We start from the raw sequence: 13,961 nt of genomic DNA, 5'->3' as shown, positions 1-13,961 counted from the left end.
TAAATGTATAATAACAATGGACTTTATAAGCAAAAATATGTTAATATTAATTGTGGACATTATATTTTGTAGTATATTGGAGTTTTATGGTGCAATTGCCGGGCGGCAATACTATCGCCAAGGGTACATCGAAATTGTTATTTTGTTACAAAAGTCGTTAAAAAAAGTGGTGAAGATCATTTGGCCGATAATGCGAATTTGAATACAACATTAAAAAAAAGAGGTGGATGTATGCCACCGGACGACTAAGTATTCAGCTCTGCTAGTTTCCGACAACACTCCGTGCATAATATTATAATATATTTGAGTGTTTTTCTCCGTTTGCCCATCTCACAGTATTTCGATAATAAAGTTTTCGAGTGGTTGCTGTTGTCTTTCTTTTTTGTTTTGGCGTTATCAAAAAGGCGTATAAACGAGAAAAGTGGTCTAGCCCATTAAGCAACGTTCAAAAGACACTGTAGTGCTCATAATACTTAAAAGGTAGGTTTATAAGAAGTTCAGTCGCGCTTTTATTGTCATCACCGTCGCTGCCGCACTGTCATCGACTTTGGGAACTAACTTTATGGGTTTCGAGGATCTAATTTGAATTTCCTCATGCCCAAACTTTTGCTTAGTAACCATATTGTGTTATTAATGCTTTGATTTATCGCCACAGACTTCAGTTCGTTAATTAATGCCTTTTATTCCACCGCTCGTTTTACTGTTCGTTAATGGTAAAATATTATATACAGTAATAAATGCAACGGAAAAGAATATCATAAAACATTAGGGGAGGAACGAAGCTTAAACCTTGAATTATCATGAAACTATTGTTTTGCCCATTTTCAAGTAATTAAAATGTTTGTTGACTTCAAGATATCTACATATTAAATATCTACATTCACAAATGCACATCAAACCTAATAAACAATTGTTTTCAAATAAAAATAATAATTATTTTTTCTAACATTTCATTGACTTATTTCAACATTATATTTATATTATTGATTTTCTATGAATAATATTTATTCCTTAAGTTTTGTTATTTTTTATTTAGATACTTAAATATTTTATTGAGTACTTATCAATTAAATAAAAATGTTATGACTGATAATTTTTTGATAGATAAAATTTCAAGTTTGGTTCTTTTATAAATATTACAGTCAAAATAAAGAGATATGTTTGTTTGATTCTACTAGCGAGAGCTACATGCTGGTTGTGCTTTTGTTTAGGTATGTGTACTTTTTTACATTTTAAACGAGAGTGGTTATTTTTGTTTATTCATTGTAATAGTAAAGAAAATATAAAATATACAGAAGGATATCTACGTATAACATTTTACAAATGAGACATCAAACATGGATATTGTAGGACGTAAACAATGAGATTTTGAGCTTTTGCAATTGTGTTTTTTTTAATTCTATTTTTGTAATGTACAATGTATGAAATTACTTGTTTATTGACAAAACCTTAATCCATCATACCAGAGTATAATTTATAATATCCAATGGGTATATATTGTTTAAAAAACAAGTCTGACGCACTATTATTAAAAACATATTTTAAATGAAAACAATGTTTCTTAATTCTTTAACATAACATTCGGCTCTGAGTATAAAACTAGGTATATTACAAGTAACTTTTTGTAACTTTTTTCAAAATAGTATAACATTTAATTTCAAACCGTCCAATACAGTCATGAAACAATGAGTTTTAAGTACTTCTGCAGTTCTTTAATTGAGGCATTAATCGTTAATATTATTTTAATCAATCTATTTCAAAATCTCGGTTAGTGATGTTATTATTCTTTGCTTGTTCAAAAAAATTAAAGCACTAACAAGTATATGCTGAGTAGGGTCTGACAGAACGTAATAGCGCAAAAAATGGTTTTTAATCAGATTTAATAAGGCGTCGGAAATAATTGTGCCCAAGGGGGTTTTCTGCGTCATTCACGAACCGAAGAACAACGCGACTACACTAGTTAAATCCGGAAATAACGAACGCCGAGGGAAACTTGGTCTTATCGTGGGCGTCTAATAAACTCAAAAATAATATTATAAGTGTTGTCACGAGATTCATGCGAAGGCGACATCACATTATTTAGATTTTGTACGGACTTAGCTGCGGCTTGACATCTATATCGCTAACGGTGTACAGTCATTGATTTCTCGTTTATTATTTTTATTTTTTAGCGACCAAAACTCATAAATCTGGTCGGTAATAGGTTATTATTTTTTTTTTCTTCGAGGGGCTCTGTATTTTATTTTTCAATTTATTTTTCACCAAATCGAAAGGTTTTTCCCTCGCAGGAAACCAATACAATTTCATCCGCCAAAAGAACGCCCTCTTCCGGCGCCAAACCGGAAATCGGGGAAGTGCCGTAGACACGTCGCTGCTAACGGCAAAAGAAACGCGAGCAATATTCGCGTCTATTTAATTTTTAGGTGGTCGTTTTGAATATTCTTCGTCGGGTAAGTAAAGAGACGAGCGTCCACCTGTTGTATCCTCACGTATGTTAATGAGATTTTTGCTTATAAAGGAAAACACATCGGTCAACGACGCTTCCTTCGGTCTGTATTGTTGCGGCCGTTAATCATCACTCGTCGCTCTCAGATGCACCGCTCGATAAGAAGGTGTACAACGCGTGTTTCTGGCGACAAAAACGTGTGATTGCAAAACGGTAAAAAAAAAAATAATGAAATTTAATGTGGCCCGCCGGGGCAACAATCGACGACGAATTACGTGGACGCGCACAAACCCTATAAAAATGTCACAATGAAACGATCCCGTTTCACTGATAGCCGACGTCTCCATCGCGTCGTCCGGAGGCGTTACTGAATTCCAAACGTACGTACAACAGCATCGAACACACATATAATATACTGTTTGAGATATACATCTCGGCTTCAAGTACGAGATGACGTGTTGACGGCACGATACATTTATAGTAGTGGACGGATGCTGTTGTGTTGTATCAATGTGTCCGCAAACGTTAAGCTTAGCACCTCGCCAGTCAAACAGCAAACTGTATTAAGGACAAAATACACTGTATATATCGTAATATAAGGACAATGCCGTTCGGAGTGGAATAATTTTGGACGGCGAAAGTCGTACCGTGTAAGGTTATTGTTTCCCTTGAGTGTTATCAAACCCGACAGTAATTCGATTCCGGAGAACGTTCGCAGCGAATCAACGTCAAACCGACCTTTTCTGTCAATCATATTTGCGACCCGTTTGAAGCCTATTTTTCTTTCCACGCCTGCCAACCGTTTACTCGAAAAATGGCTTTCACAGGAGAGTTATTAGGAGGAGGTATTCAAAACGGCACTTAGTGATTAGGCAGGAAAGGGGAGGCGTTAATTACTTTGAACGCGGAAAACTTGCTAAAACTATAGACCGCCGAGTTATAACAATAATAATTTATTCTTCGCGTTATTGCCCCGGAGCTGGTGCGTTTTAAAGAACTTCCTCGTTTATTCCAACGGCGTTCCTTTATACTTAAGTATAAAATTTCGACCAGCGGCGATAAATACATAACTTTAAAATTAACACAATAACAACTATACTGTCGAGATGCCCGTTAAGTTATTTTAACGTAGCAGTCGTGCACCGACTTAACGAAGAGTTATGTTATCGCTGTATTTAAAACTGCAGTTAATGGAATTCAACTGTAATAACATATAGATATAATGAATAGAACGTGTGAACGGTAACGGTTCGTCTTAATCGTAGATGAACGTATGTGTACAATGATAATAATAAAATATATGATTATAACAAAAATGCAATTATTGCCAAGGACACTTGAAATGTATTCATATATAATTTAACCAAATCATCCTCTCTTTAATTTTTACAATTCTCCCTCTTACTCGGTGATGAAATTTTAATAAATGTACATATTTCTACACGTAGTCTATATCTTAATAAAAGCATTGTTTGTTCTCATAATCAATGGTACTTTTCGCGGGTGCATAACATTGTGTCGCGACCTACGATGTCACATCCGAAGTTGCTCCGGTAAATAATACTTTCCAAGTAGACTTACGATCATAACAGAAATATATACATGTATAAAGGATCTTTAATCTCCCTATCGCAATAATCGGAAAAACGTTTATAGAAAGGTTGCTGGACTGCGAGCGTAGAAAATATAAACAAATTATTATTGTTGTTATTCTGTATTGTAAAGAAGTGTAGAGAAAATTATTACGGTTGATAAGAGCGAGTCGTGTGAACGTCGCCGACAAATGTAATATAATAATTAATATAGTGATTAAAGACACGGTGTCGTATATTTTTACTGCTATATTATGTATTTAAACTGCTAAACCTATTCTGCGAGTAATATCGGTTGAGGGTTGGTCGAAAAAAAAACCAAGATGTAAATATAATTACCGTTTCCATTACCTATTATACATACTATTGTACATACTGTTATTCCTCCTAGGGACTTAGGTATCTCGACCTTTGCCCTCTTCAGCGGTCCACGCGTGTGCCCGTCTAATGATACCTGTATCCAAATACATACGGGTTACCAATCGTTAACCTCATATAAACCGAGATAACAATGCTGCGTAGAAACTCAACTCACCACCACCACCGGTGTCTTGTGGTATCGCTGCCGCTGAGGTGTTGATTTTTATTCCATAATAATACGTTATTGTCCGAGGTATATTTTTTACTTCTCTTGTGTATATTGTTAGATGTTATACTCCCTGTACATTATGTTTGTACATTTCCATTGTCCCGTGTTTGTTGTATTAAAAAACTCCAGAGTCATCCTGGAGAGCGCGCACGTCGCATCACGTCTAAAACACGTATAAAGTTATACCATTTTTGATCGCACGACGCTTTACAGGATCTCAAATATTTATAGGTGGGTAATTATAATTTTCACAATCCTACACGTCACGTAGATCAAATGTATTCCAACGTCACCTAGTTTATTTTTTTTATGTTTGCCTACCGATGGAGAAAATCCGTATTCATACATGACTAATGTCCCAATATTATTGCCGACCGTAATATGTCTTTAAATTGTTATTGATATTATTTTAATAGTGGTACCTAATTGGCGAGAGAGACAAATAGAGGGAAATTAGGTTTGATATTATGTAAGTTATGTTACAGAGTATAATATAGTAATCGCAAACACGAGTTTTATCATCACTTAAATATTATATCATTTGCATATTATTATTTTATACGCCGTAAGTGGTTTGTTAAACGATGTGGAATAGCAACGGTTTTAGATATTTGCTTTGGCGGACAAATTCTGATAGTAAACACCGCCGTGTGGTCTGAGAGTTGTAGGAATGAGTGCGTCTACCCAAAGGAATCTGTCGAGTGGTCTAATGCGTTTTTTTTTTTTTTTTTTTATAATTGAAACTCGCTCTGCACTTATGTTGTTTGGTTAGAATTCGAGGCACTACGGTGTTCGGAAACCGGCGATACATGTATAGAAACACGTATCGCGGATTTGAAACGCGAATTGGGAAAAGTCACGTGTGTCGGATACAATTTTGGGTTTTGCGAGTAAGAAACGGACTATAACGATAATTATGATATATAAAAAATAACAATACTTGGACGAGCAGTGTAGGTAACGGCGGCTGAGACGGGTTTTCCACAGCTAACGAACCATATCCCGACGTAGCAATTATAATCCGGGGAGATACGTGACCGTTGCAAAGGTCTGTCTGATCCGCGTTGGGATGGCACGACGGGTATTGCGTGCAGCCAGCAATGAGACGGCGGTGGAGGGGATATTTGCAGGGGAAGCTTGTAGAGTCGAATCCCACTAATGAACGCCTGGTATAAATTAAATATACTTGGGGAGGGTGTGTCTCGCCCCAGTCCGCGTCTTCATCGAACAGACTTCTTGAGACTTGCGACACTCGTGTGGCGGCGTAAATATTAAACTCGTATACGACGTTACTGTCACGCTAATAGTTTTAAGTCGATATTCGTTTATAAATGTAAAATAATATTACTGCGTACGAATGCATTATAATATACGATCCGACTAGAGTTTCGGGTAAGTACAACACTCGTCGTACCTACTCGACTAAGTTATATTTTAGCGGACCGCCCATCGCTAGTACACTCGTTAAATAACGACGACGCGATGGCTGTCTATACGACCCTTCGGCCGAGTTAAACGCTTTACATCCAATTCTGTGCACGAGTGAGATATTATGTGGAAATTTCGTTGAGGGTCACGTGGTCAACTTATTGCGTTAGGCGAGAAGATCTAACTCGATCGGATTTAATACTTAGGGTTTTCTGACTATTTTTTCTTTTCTTTTTTTTATGTTGTTGTTTTTTGTAAGCGACTAAAAAACAAAAGTCAGCAAAACCACGCATGCACAAAGCTGGTTTAATAAAACGGTCATCAGTACTGCAGACAATAAACGGTCGGTGGCATTTTTTTTTTCATTACAACGTTGAAGTTTGTCCGTTCCTTGTCACGCGTAGATGTATTTTTTCCTATTCAGTTCCAAAAATCGAAATCCCGTCAATACGCCTACGACTGACGACCGTGTGAGCTTCGAGCAATTGATTGGGGTATTTCGATTCGACAGACAGAATATATAGGAACGAACGACGAAGGTTCGCGGTTTAAGTGCGCGCACAGGCTGCTTTGTGTGTGTATTTTTTCTTTGCTCCGATCACTTCAAGACTGATGGAGAAATACGAGGTGACAGTGTATGTTCGGAAATAGCTTTTTTTCCATGCATTTACGAGAACGTTACTGCAGAGATTAAGGAAAAGCAGACAGGCTGAGATTTATGCAACGGTCTCGTAGCATGCTTTTTGCGCTTACATCTTTTTTCACGTAAACAAAGACATCGGTTCAAAAACGCATTTCAGTCCCTCCGATAAGACTTGTATATTGTTACGTTTTTTCGATCACTTATCTTATATCGTGTTCATTGATTAATGATTGGCTGAGGCAAGAGACACCTTCGGCGTTACCTACTACAGGATACCTGTAGTACCGATAAAGGTTATTTACTTATTTCTCTTTTACCTATCATATAATATCTCTTAATATTTATACTGGTGAAAAGCAGTTGACTGTTAAATGCGATTTCTTGTATTCAACGGATGACTGAGCATTTATATATACATACTGTTGTACATAATATACAATTTATATTATAATCGTATAATACTTATATGTAAAATATACTTATTATTATTTTTTATGGATTTAAATAATCTAAAAATATTCAACGCGTCAATTGTCTTAATTATATAATGTTTGTACCGTCAATGTAGACTTTTCTAACAATTGACTTTAGGATTATACCACCTTAAGGCAACTGAAAAAAATAACAATAATCAATTATTGCGTATGCTTTTCTAATATAGATAAGTTAACACGGCTGAATATGACATTACAAATCACTAAGTTAAAATCGTTGGTGTAAGTTTCTGCTAGAAACATCTTAGCAAATCTAACAAATAATATTTTTCGAACGTAATTACTCATTAAGACACTAATACATTCTCGGTTAGTGATTTTGGTTTTTGAACACATATAACACATAAATAATGAAATAGCTTCGATAAGTTAACGCGTTATGATTATTAAAATAATATAAACTCATGTAATAAAATATATCATAAATAATCCTTTAATTAAAACTAAAAGAAAGCTTAATCATTTTAAACTGATATTTTAAAGCTTGTTTTTAATTGATATTATAAAATGTCGAATCAAAATAAACATTTTTGTTTTATACATAAAAAAATGTTTTTGTCAAGTTTTTTTGGCAATTGTTCCGATTTCAAGTTCGATTATTTGCATTTTTTCTAATTTCCATTTAGGTACCAATATATTTAGTGACCACCATGCTCCGTGCAATTCCGTGTATAATTTAAAAACATTGCCAAAACTTTGGTTTGTCATGACGCCAACAACACATGGCATGCTCGGGATACTGATACAAAAGTTATAATACCCGCATGACATTATTTATGTTGTATACACTTACCCCTGAACGAACGGTACGCAACGGATTTATTAATAAATTTCTATGGTACCTACCTATATCTTCCGTATATACGGTACAAGCATATAAGACTAAACACAAGTGGAGACTTCAATACGCCCACCGCGATAGCATTGTAGTGTGTATAACTAGGAAATTATGCGCCTATATTTTTATCATCGTCTTTTTACCCACCCACCATTATTATTTTGTGAGCCTCCTTTTTACCCCACGTCGGCTTATACCTTGGAATAATACGTTATTTATTCATTTTTATATCGCCTGAACAATAACGCGTAGTACACTACCGGACGAAACGCCTAAGTGCCCCATAAATTTTAGCCGTACCCGCCAGGGAAGACCCTTGTTTGCGTCTATTTACTCTCTTATAATCTACGCACACGTTTACACATGGGACAACTCAATTATATTGTGTTTTGTGGTACCATTTTATTCTTATTTTTACTACTCTCGAAGCGCGGCGAATAAAACGCAAAAGCGGTCAAAATTCGCTGATAATATTTTTGAATTGACATATTACTTATATCGTCGGTCTTATACCAAAGTGACAATGTGTTAAAAATGACCAAGTGAAAAACATGTTTATTTATACATGTTTTTGAGTATGGTCACTTTTTAACACTTGGTCACTCTTGGCACGATGACGACGATATCATTGGAGCAGTAGCGAAGCGAGAGCCTAAAATATGGTGGACAGTAAAGTACTATCGATAAAAGTTGACAAAATGAAAAAATATTATAAGCCCGTTCCCCTAGAAATCTTTTTCTTTTCTCCCTCTTTATTGGGCGAAGTTTTAGGACATAGGGACTGAAAATTAGATTGAGAATAGATCTAGAATGGTGCTATATTATATTATACAATTTTCTCAAAACTCTGTAATTTTAATAATTTTTTTTATTAAGGAAAAATCAAAAAAACTATTTTTAAAAATGAGTAATGTTAGGGTGAAACTATGTACATTGTTAGGGTGTCTTAATGGAATTTGAAGGGGAGGTTAGGCTTTTATATTTTTGGCCCAGTAAAGTGTGTGTATTAGGTATGATTTTTTATCTATAGACTTGCTACACGAGGAAACCAGTTCAGCAGTTTAGGAGATATTATCTAGGCATATAAGTGAATTAATAATAATAATTTAAAAAAATCATTGTTGTAAAAACAATACCGCATTGAAGATAAGGAAACAAATATAGTGTACAACTGATCATTTATTTTCTGCTTAAATTCAAATTATGAACGGGTAGACCACTTTTAGATAAATTACTTTTAAAACACTTCTTGGGTTTTTTTAGACCCGTACCTGAATATAGTTATTAAAACTACGATTGTTATCTCTTGATATTTTAGGGTCTTGTGGAAACTAAAATCATTACTTTTTGAACATTAAACAAAATTAGTCGTGATAACTGATTTCTTTTTATAAGGGGATGTGGAATGCGATTTTCATGGAGAACGATTACAGCCATTTTTCAGTTTGTACTTTAATCGTTTTTTGTTTATTTTTAGCGCCTAAAAGCTCAGGTGTTCCGTTGCCCGGGGTATTAGCGTTGTATCGACAACGTGCGGCCGGGACAAATAAAAGAAAATACCGTTTTCTTCTCCCTTGTGGAGCCTTATCGTTGTTGTACCCAGTCCGTGACTAATGTGAAACGATCATGATGGACGCGAGCCCCGGCCCCTTTACAGATCTTTCGGACGATAACTTCCACCGCGCACACAGCACACGTATACATTCTCCATCGAGATTAGCGGGTAATGGGTACAATGCAGTAAAGCCGTCGGATCAGTGCGCGGTGGCCGGCAAGGTCGAATTACAACTTGGTATTTTCTTTTCTTGTAACCCACACCGGCGGCTAAAATAAATCCCTAAAAGCGGCCGGGTTTGTGTGTGATTTCTCATGAAACTTCTCAAAAAAAAAAACATCTTTTTGTGTAAGCAATCAACGAAAACCTACCCCAGTAATGTATTTTTTATACACTATAATATAATGACAGTATCCCTGATTATACTATCTTGTTTATAAATCCATGTATTTACCTTTCTAAAAATTACATTGACAAAGATCATTTATTATAATCTACCATGTCTTCTTCTTCTTGAGTATTAACGGCCACTAGGACCATCCCGTCAAACAACCAATCCTCCAAGTCTCTCTGTCAGCTGCTTTTGTTTTCCAATCTGAGCCTCCATTTAACGGTTTTACGTCTCTTTTTACCACGTCTTCCCATCTTAAACGGGGTCGTCCAAGAGGCCTTTTCCCTTCTGGGTTCTCTGCCAATACCATATGCAGTAGTGGGTTCTGACTACGCCAGGCGTGACTAGCCCACTGTAACCTACTACTCTGGATTATATTTAACATGTTTGGATGATGAAAGAGTTCGTCTGGTTCTTTGTTTTTTCTTATTCTCCATCCGTCAGTTTCCTCGTCTTTTACTGGACCAAAGATCTTTCTTAGGATTTTCCTCTTCAAAATAATAAATTTATTTTCTTCCGTTTTTCTTAATGTCCATGTTTCTGCTCCGTATGTATATATAGGGTGTAATAGTGTAATGTACAATTGTATCTTTATTTCTCTCGACAGGGACCGTGACCCTAGTATCTTTGTGAGTCCGTAAAGACATTTTTTTCCCGACAGGATTCTTGCTGCTACTTCCTTTTCAGTTTCATTTTTTTCGGTCAATACCGAACCTAAGTATTTAAATTGTTTGACTCGATTGAATTCATGGTTACCCACTCTTAAGGAAGGATACATTCTCGTACTATCTCTTCTCCCCACCACCAAGTATTCGGTTTTGCCTTCGTTGATTTGTAAGCTAACCTTCTTCGCTGCTTCCTCCAAACGGCCGAATAGTGTTCTTAGGCCATCGTGTGATTTATCCATAAGGACCAAATCGTCTGCATATGCCAATAATGCCATGGAAGACTCTTGTAGTGACACCCCCTCCTGGGGTCCGATATTAGTTTCCCTTATAACATTTCTAATACTAGATTAAATAGAACAGGTGACATAGAGTCCCCATTAAAGACTATAAGCTTATCGTTTTCGTGCGTTAATTTGATTCTAACATTTCTATACAACACGAGATTCCCTGTAAAATATCCAAGTTGAAGTAAACGTGATTCTAATGGGTAAAAGGGAAATATAACGTACAGCGGTCGCTATTAATATTGGTTTAACGCTTTTAACCCATTATTGTACAATAAGGTAAAATTTGGACGTTTCATAAAATGTTTAATGTAGTTTAGTTAGTTAGTGCTTAGGAAATACATTTTTTATGAGTCTGCACGCATTGAACTGTTAAAAAAAATATTGAATTCTTTTAAAATGTGAATTTTACTATTTTTTCCTTTCTATTAAAGTCTATCTTAAATTCTAAAAGGATTTAAATTGAGCGGCGTTTCTAGTAAATGTTTTTGAATTCAAATACGCCGTATGAGATTTGAGGTGATATTCTGAGGAGTTATTATATTTTAAATAATTACCTTTTTATGTTAACATGACGTTATGATAAAAACATGAGTATAACATACGACAGAGGGGTAAAAGACTAAATGAAAGAAAGAGATAGTGGGGGAAATCGTGGATAAACGTTATTATCATCTAAAAATGGCGGAAAATCTGGCGCCCGAGGTATTTTAGCTCCTCATTAAAATGTGCTTTCGATTATACGCAGGGCACCATGACACTGGCAGTGTATCCCACGAGCAGTTTAAATTGCTTTTGTGTATATAATACATAATGTTATTATACCGCCCGCCTTGAACATATACATATATATATATATATATATATATATATATCCCTAGGTCGCATCCGATCGTTTAACAGCACCAATTTAAAAGCCCCGGGGTCCATAACAACAGTCCCTCCCTTGTTACTACCACTTCTGGAAAGAGACGCACGCTCTAAGGAATTTCGTGTTATAGTACTACGAGTAAAATTTTAAAAAAAAACAGCAAAACGTATTGTAGTAGTAAACGGAAATGCTTTTAGGTGAAACACATGTCCATCCGTTTGTTTTTAAAATAATGTATACTTGCACACGCTTATATATTTTATACAATTCCGGTGCAGTTACTCAGACTGTGCACACAACGGAGTGCATTAGGCAGCCGTTTAACTTTACAACTGAGTCCGCCGTGGTCAATTACCGATAATGACAGGTAAACATCTGGTTCTTGTATTATTGTACGACTGCGGGGGCCGATCGTCGCATGTCCGAGTTTCCCATTTCTCTCCAAAAGCCTTTCTTTGCCCACTACAACTACCACCCGGCGTGCCGGTCACATTATACAACCGCGTATTAGACTCGTCTGATGGTCGTCTGTCAGAAACGTACTTACATATATTGTATACCTAACGATATTTATCCTCGTATGAGATGATTCGTATTTTTCTCGGTTAATTAACCATAAATCTATACTGTTGAATAGTATTGAGTAGTAAAACGAAGGCGTTTCTGTAGAGACTTCATATAGGCAGTTACTAAAGATATCTTAATTAGGAAAGTAAAAGTTTCAGTAGTTTATTATTTATTTCGAAATAGTTAAATTCCTTTAATTTGTTTAAGTTTAAGCGAGGGAGTTTAAGTTAATGTAATTTTACGCTGAATACAAAGTCTCAAGTCAAAATTGAGGTCCTTATTCCTTCCTCTACCTTTCTCAGATTATTTCGAAAATGCCTTCTATTTTACATTCGAAGGGAAAATATATTTTACTACATTTGTCATAAGGTAAATACAACGTGATATGATATCACATAGTAAAGTGTCATCCTCCCTACGTACTTCGTATTGCATAAACGGAAAACGTCAATGATAGTTAAACCACTTACTTAGTTTCATATCTATAGTCTATTCACTAGAGTGTAATTTTTTTTTTGCTTAAAACATTACGGATTCGGTTATGTGTGTTTATATATTCCACACATACGGCAAAACCAGTTTAAAGAAAACCCAACGGTCACTTAAATAGTGTACTCGAGTAACACGTTTAGCGATTAAAATGGCGAGAAGAAAAAAATTAAATAAACGGAATTTGTTTTCTGTGTCGCTAACAACAATTGGTGGTTTACGCCAGTCGGCATTCCGCTTTGTAGTTTTCTATTCTTTGTAATATTGTGTTAAACAGACGACAATTGGTGGCGAGTGATAAATTATATGAAATATCCATAGGCGAAGGGAAGGGAATTGAGAAAAAGAATCGGTTAAACTTTTTTTTTTTATTTCGTTTAACCGCATGGACTGTCCGCCAAAAACGTTGAGTAAAGACGTTCGACGGTTCTTTGTCCTAAAAGGGGGAGGAGGTGAAGGGGCGACTGTTGGTGTCGGGCATCATTGATCATTTGCTCTAACGCGACTTAGCCCTCCCCAGTCAGATTACCATATATTTCTCGTTCGTCACTCCGGCAAAACTTTACAGCGTTTCCCGCCAGATTTTTTTTTTCTTTTTGAAGGGTACCCGCAGCTGTTGTGCCGACTTAATTGCCGTATTAAATTATCACTGTGTTGTATATATACAGAGGCGAGATGATGCTAATCGAATACGTTTATGTCATTTTTCAGGGCCTCCTGGTAAAAGGGGAAAACGAGGCAAGAAAGGTGATCAAGGCGAACCGGGACCGGCGGTAAGTAACCATTTGTTATGTAATTTCGAAAGCAATCAATCCGACGCCTCGCCCTGACGGGGGAAATCGTTTGTAACGACACTCTAAGTCAATTGTTATAATTATTTTGGTAAAGTATAAAATAAGTAGGTGACATTTCTTAGTCGGAATATAATTTTGCATACTGAAAGTTCAAATGTGATACTGAAATCTAACGACACACTAATCTAAATATTTACTTATAAACGGAGCAATGCACCCGTGGGCGTTTAATTGGATAACATCTCGTGTGTCGGTCATGTGTTCATGTTCAATGTCCATAGTCCGCGGTTACCATAGTATGTTATGCGCAGA

The 13,961-nt window shown here is 35.9% G+C and overlaps 1 protein-coding gene across 10 annotated transcripts in view; it reads left to right on the top strand.

Annotated features, from left to right (window-relative positions):
• The window catches only part of LOC126839239 (collagen alpha chain CG42342), a 76,592-nt gene that overhangs the window by 26,904 nt on the left and 35,727 nt on the right, over positions 1-13,961 (top strand). For all 10 annotated transcript variants that reach the window (XM_050574417.1, XM_050574418.1, XM_050574413.1 and 7 more), the window contains exon 2: positions 13,567-13,628. In XM_050574417.1, coding sequence (XP_050430374.1) covers positions 13,567-13,628 — 62 coding nt within the window. The remainder of the gene's footprint in view (positions 1-13,566; positions 13,629-13,961) is intronic.

Source organism: Adelges cooleyi, unplaced genomic scaffold (assembly GCF_023614345.1).
Source record: "Adelges cooleyi isolate 19-005CV unplaced genomic scaffold, UGA_ACOO_1.1 ACOO_flye_CR_arks_rails_tigmint_CR_PRNA_30, whole genome shotgun sequence".
NCBI lineage: Eukaryota > Metazoa > Arthropoda > Insecta > Hemiptera > Adelgidae > Adelges > Adelges cooleyi.
This window is presented reverse-complemented; position numbering and strand designations above follow the sequence as displayed.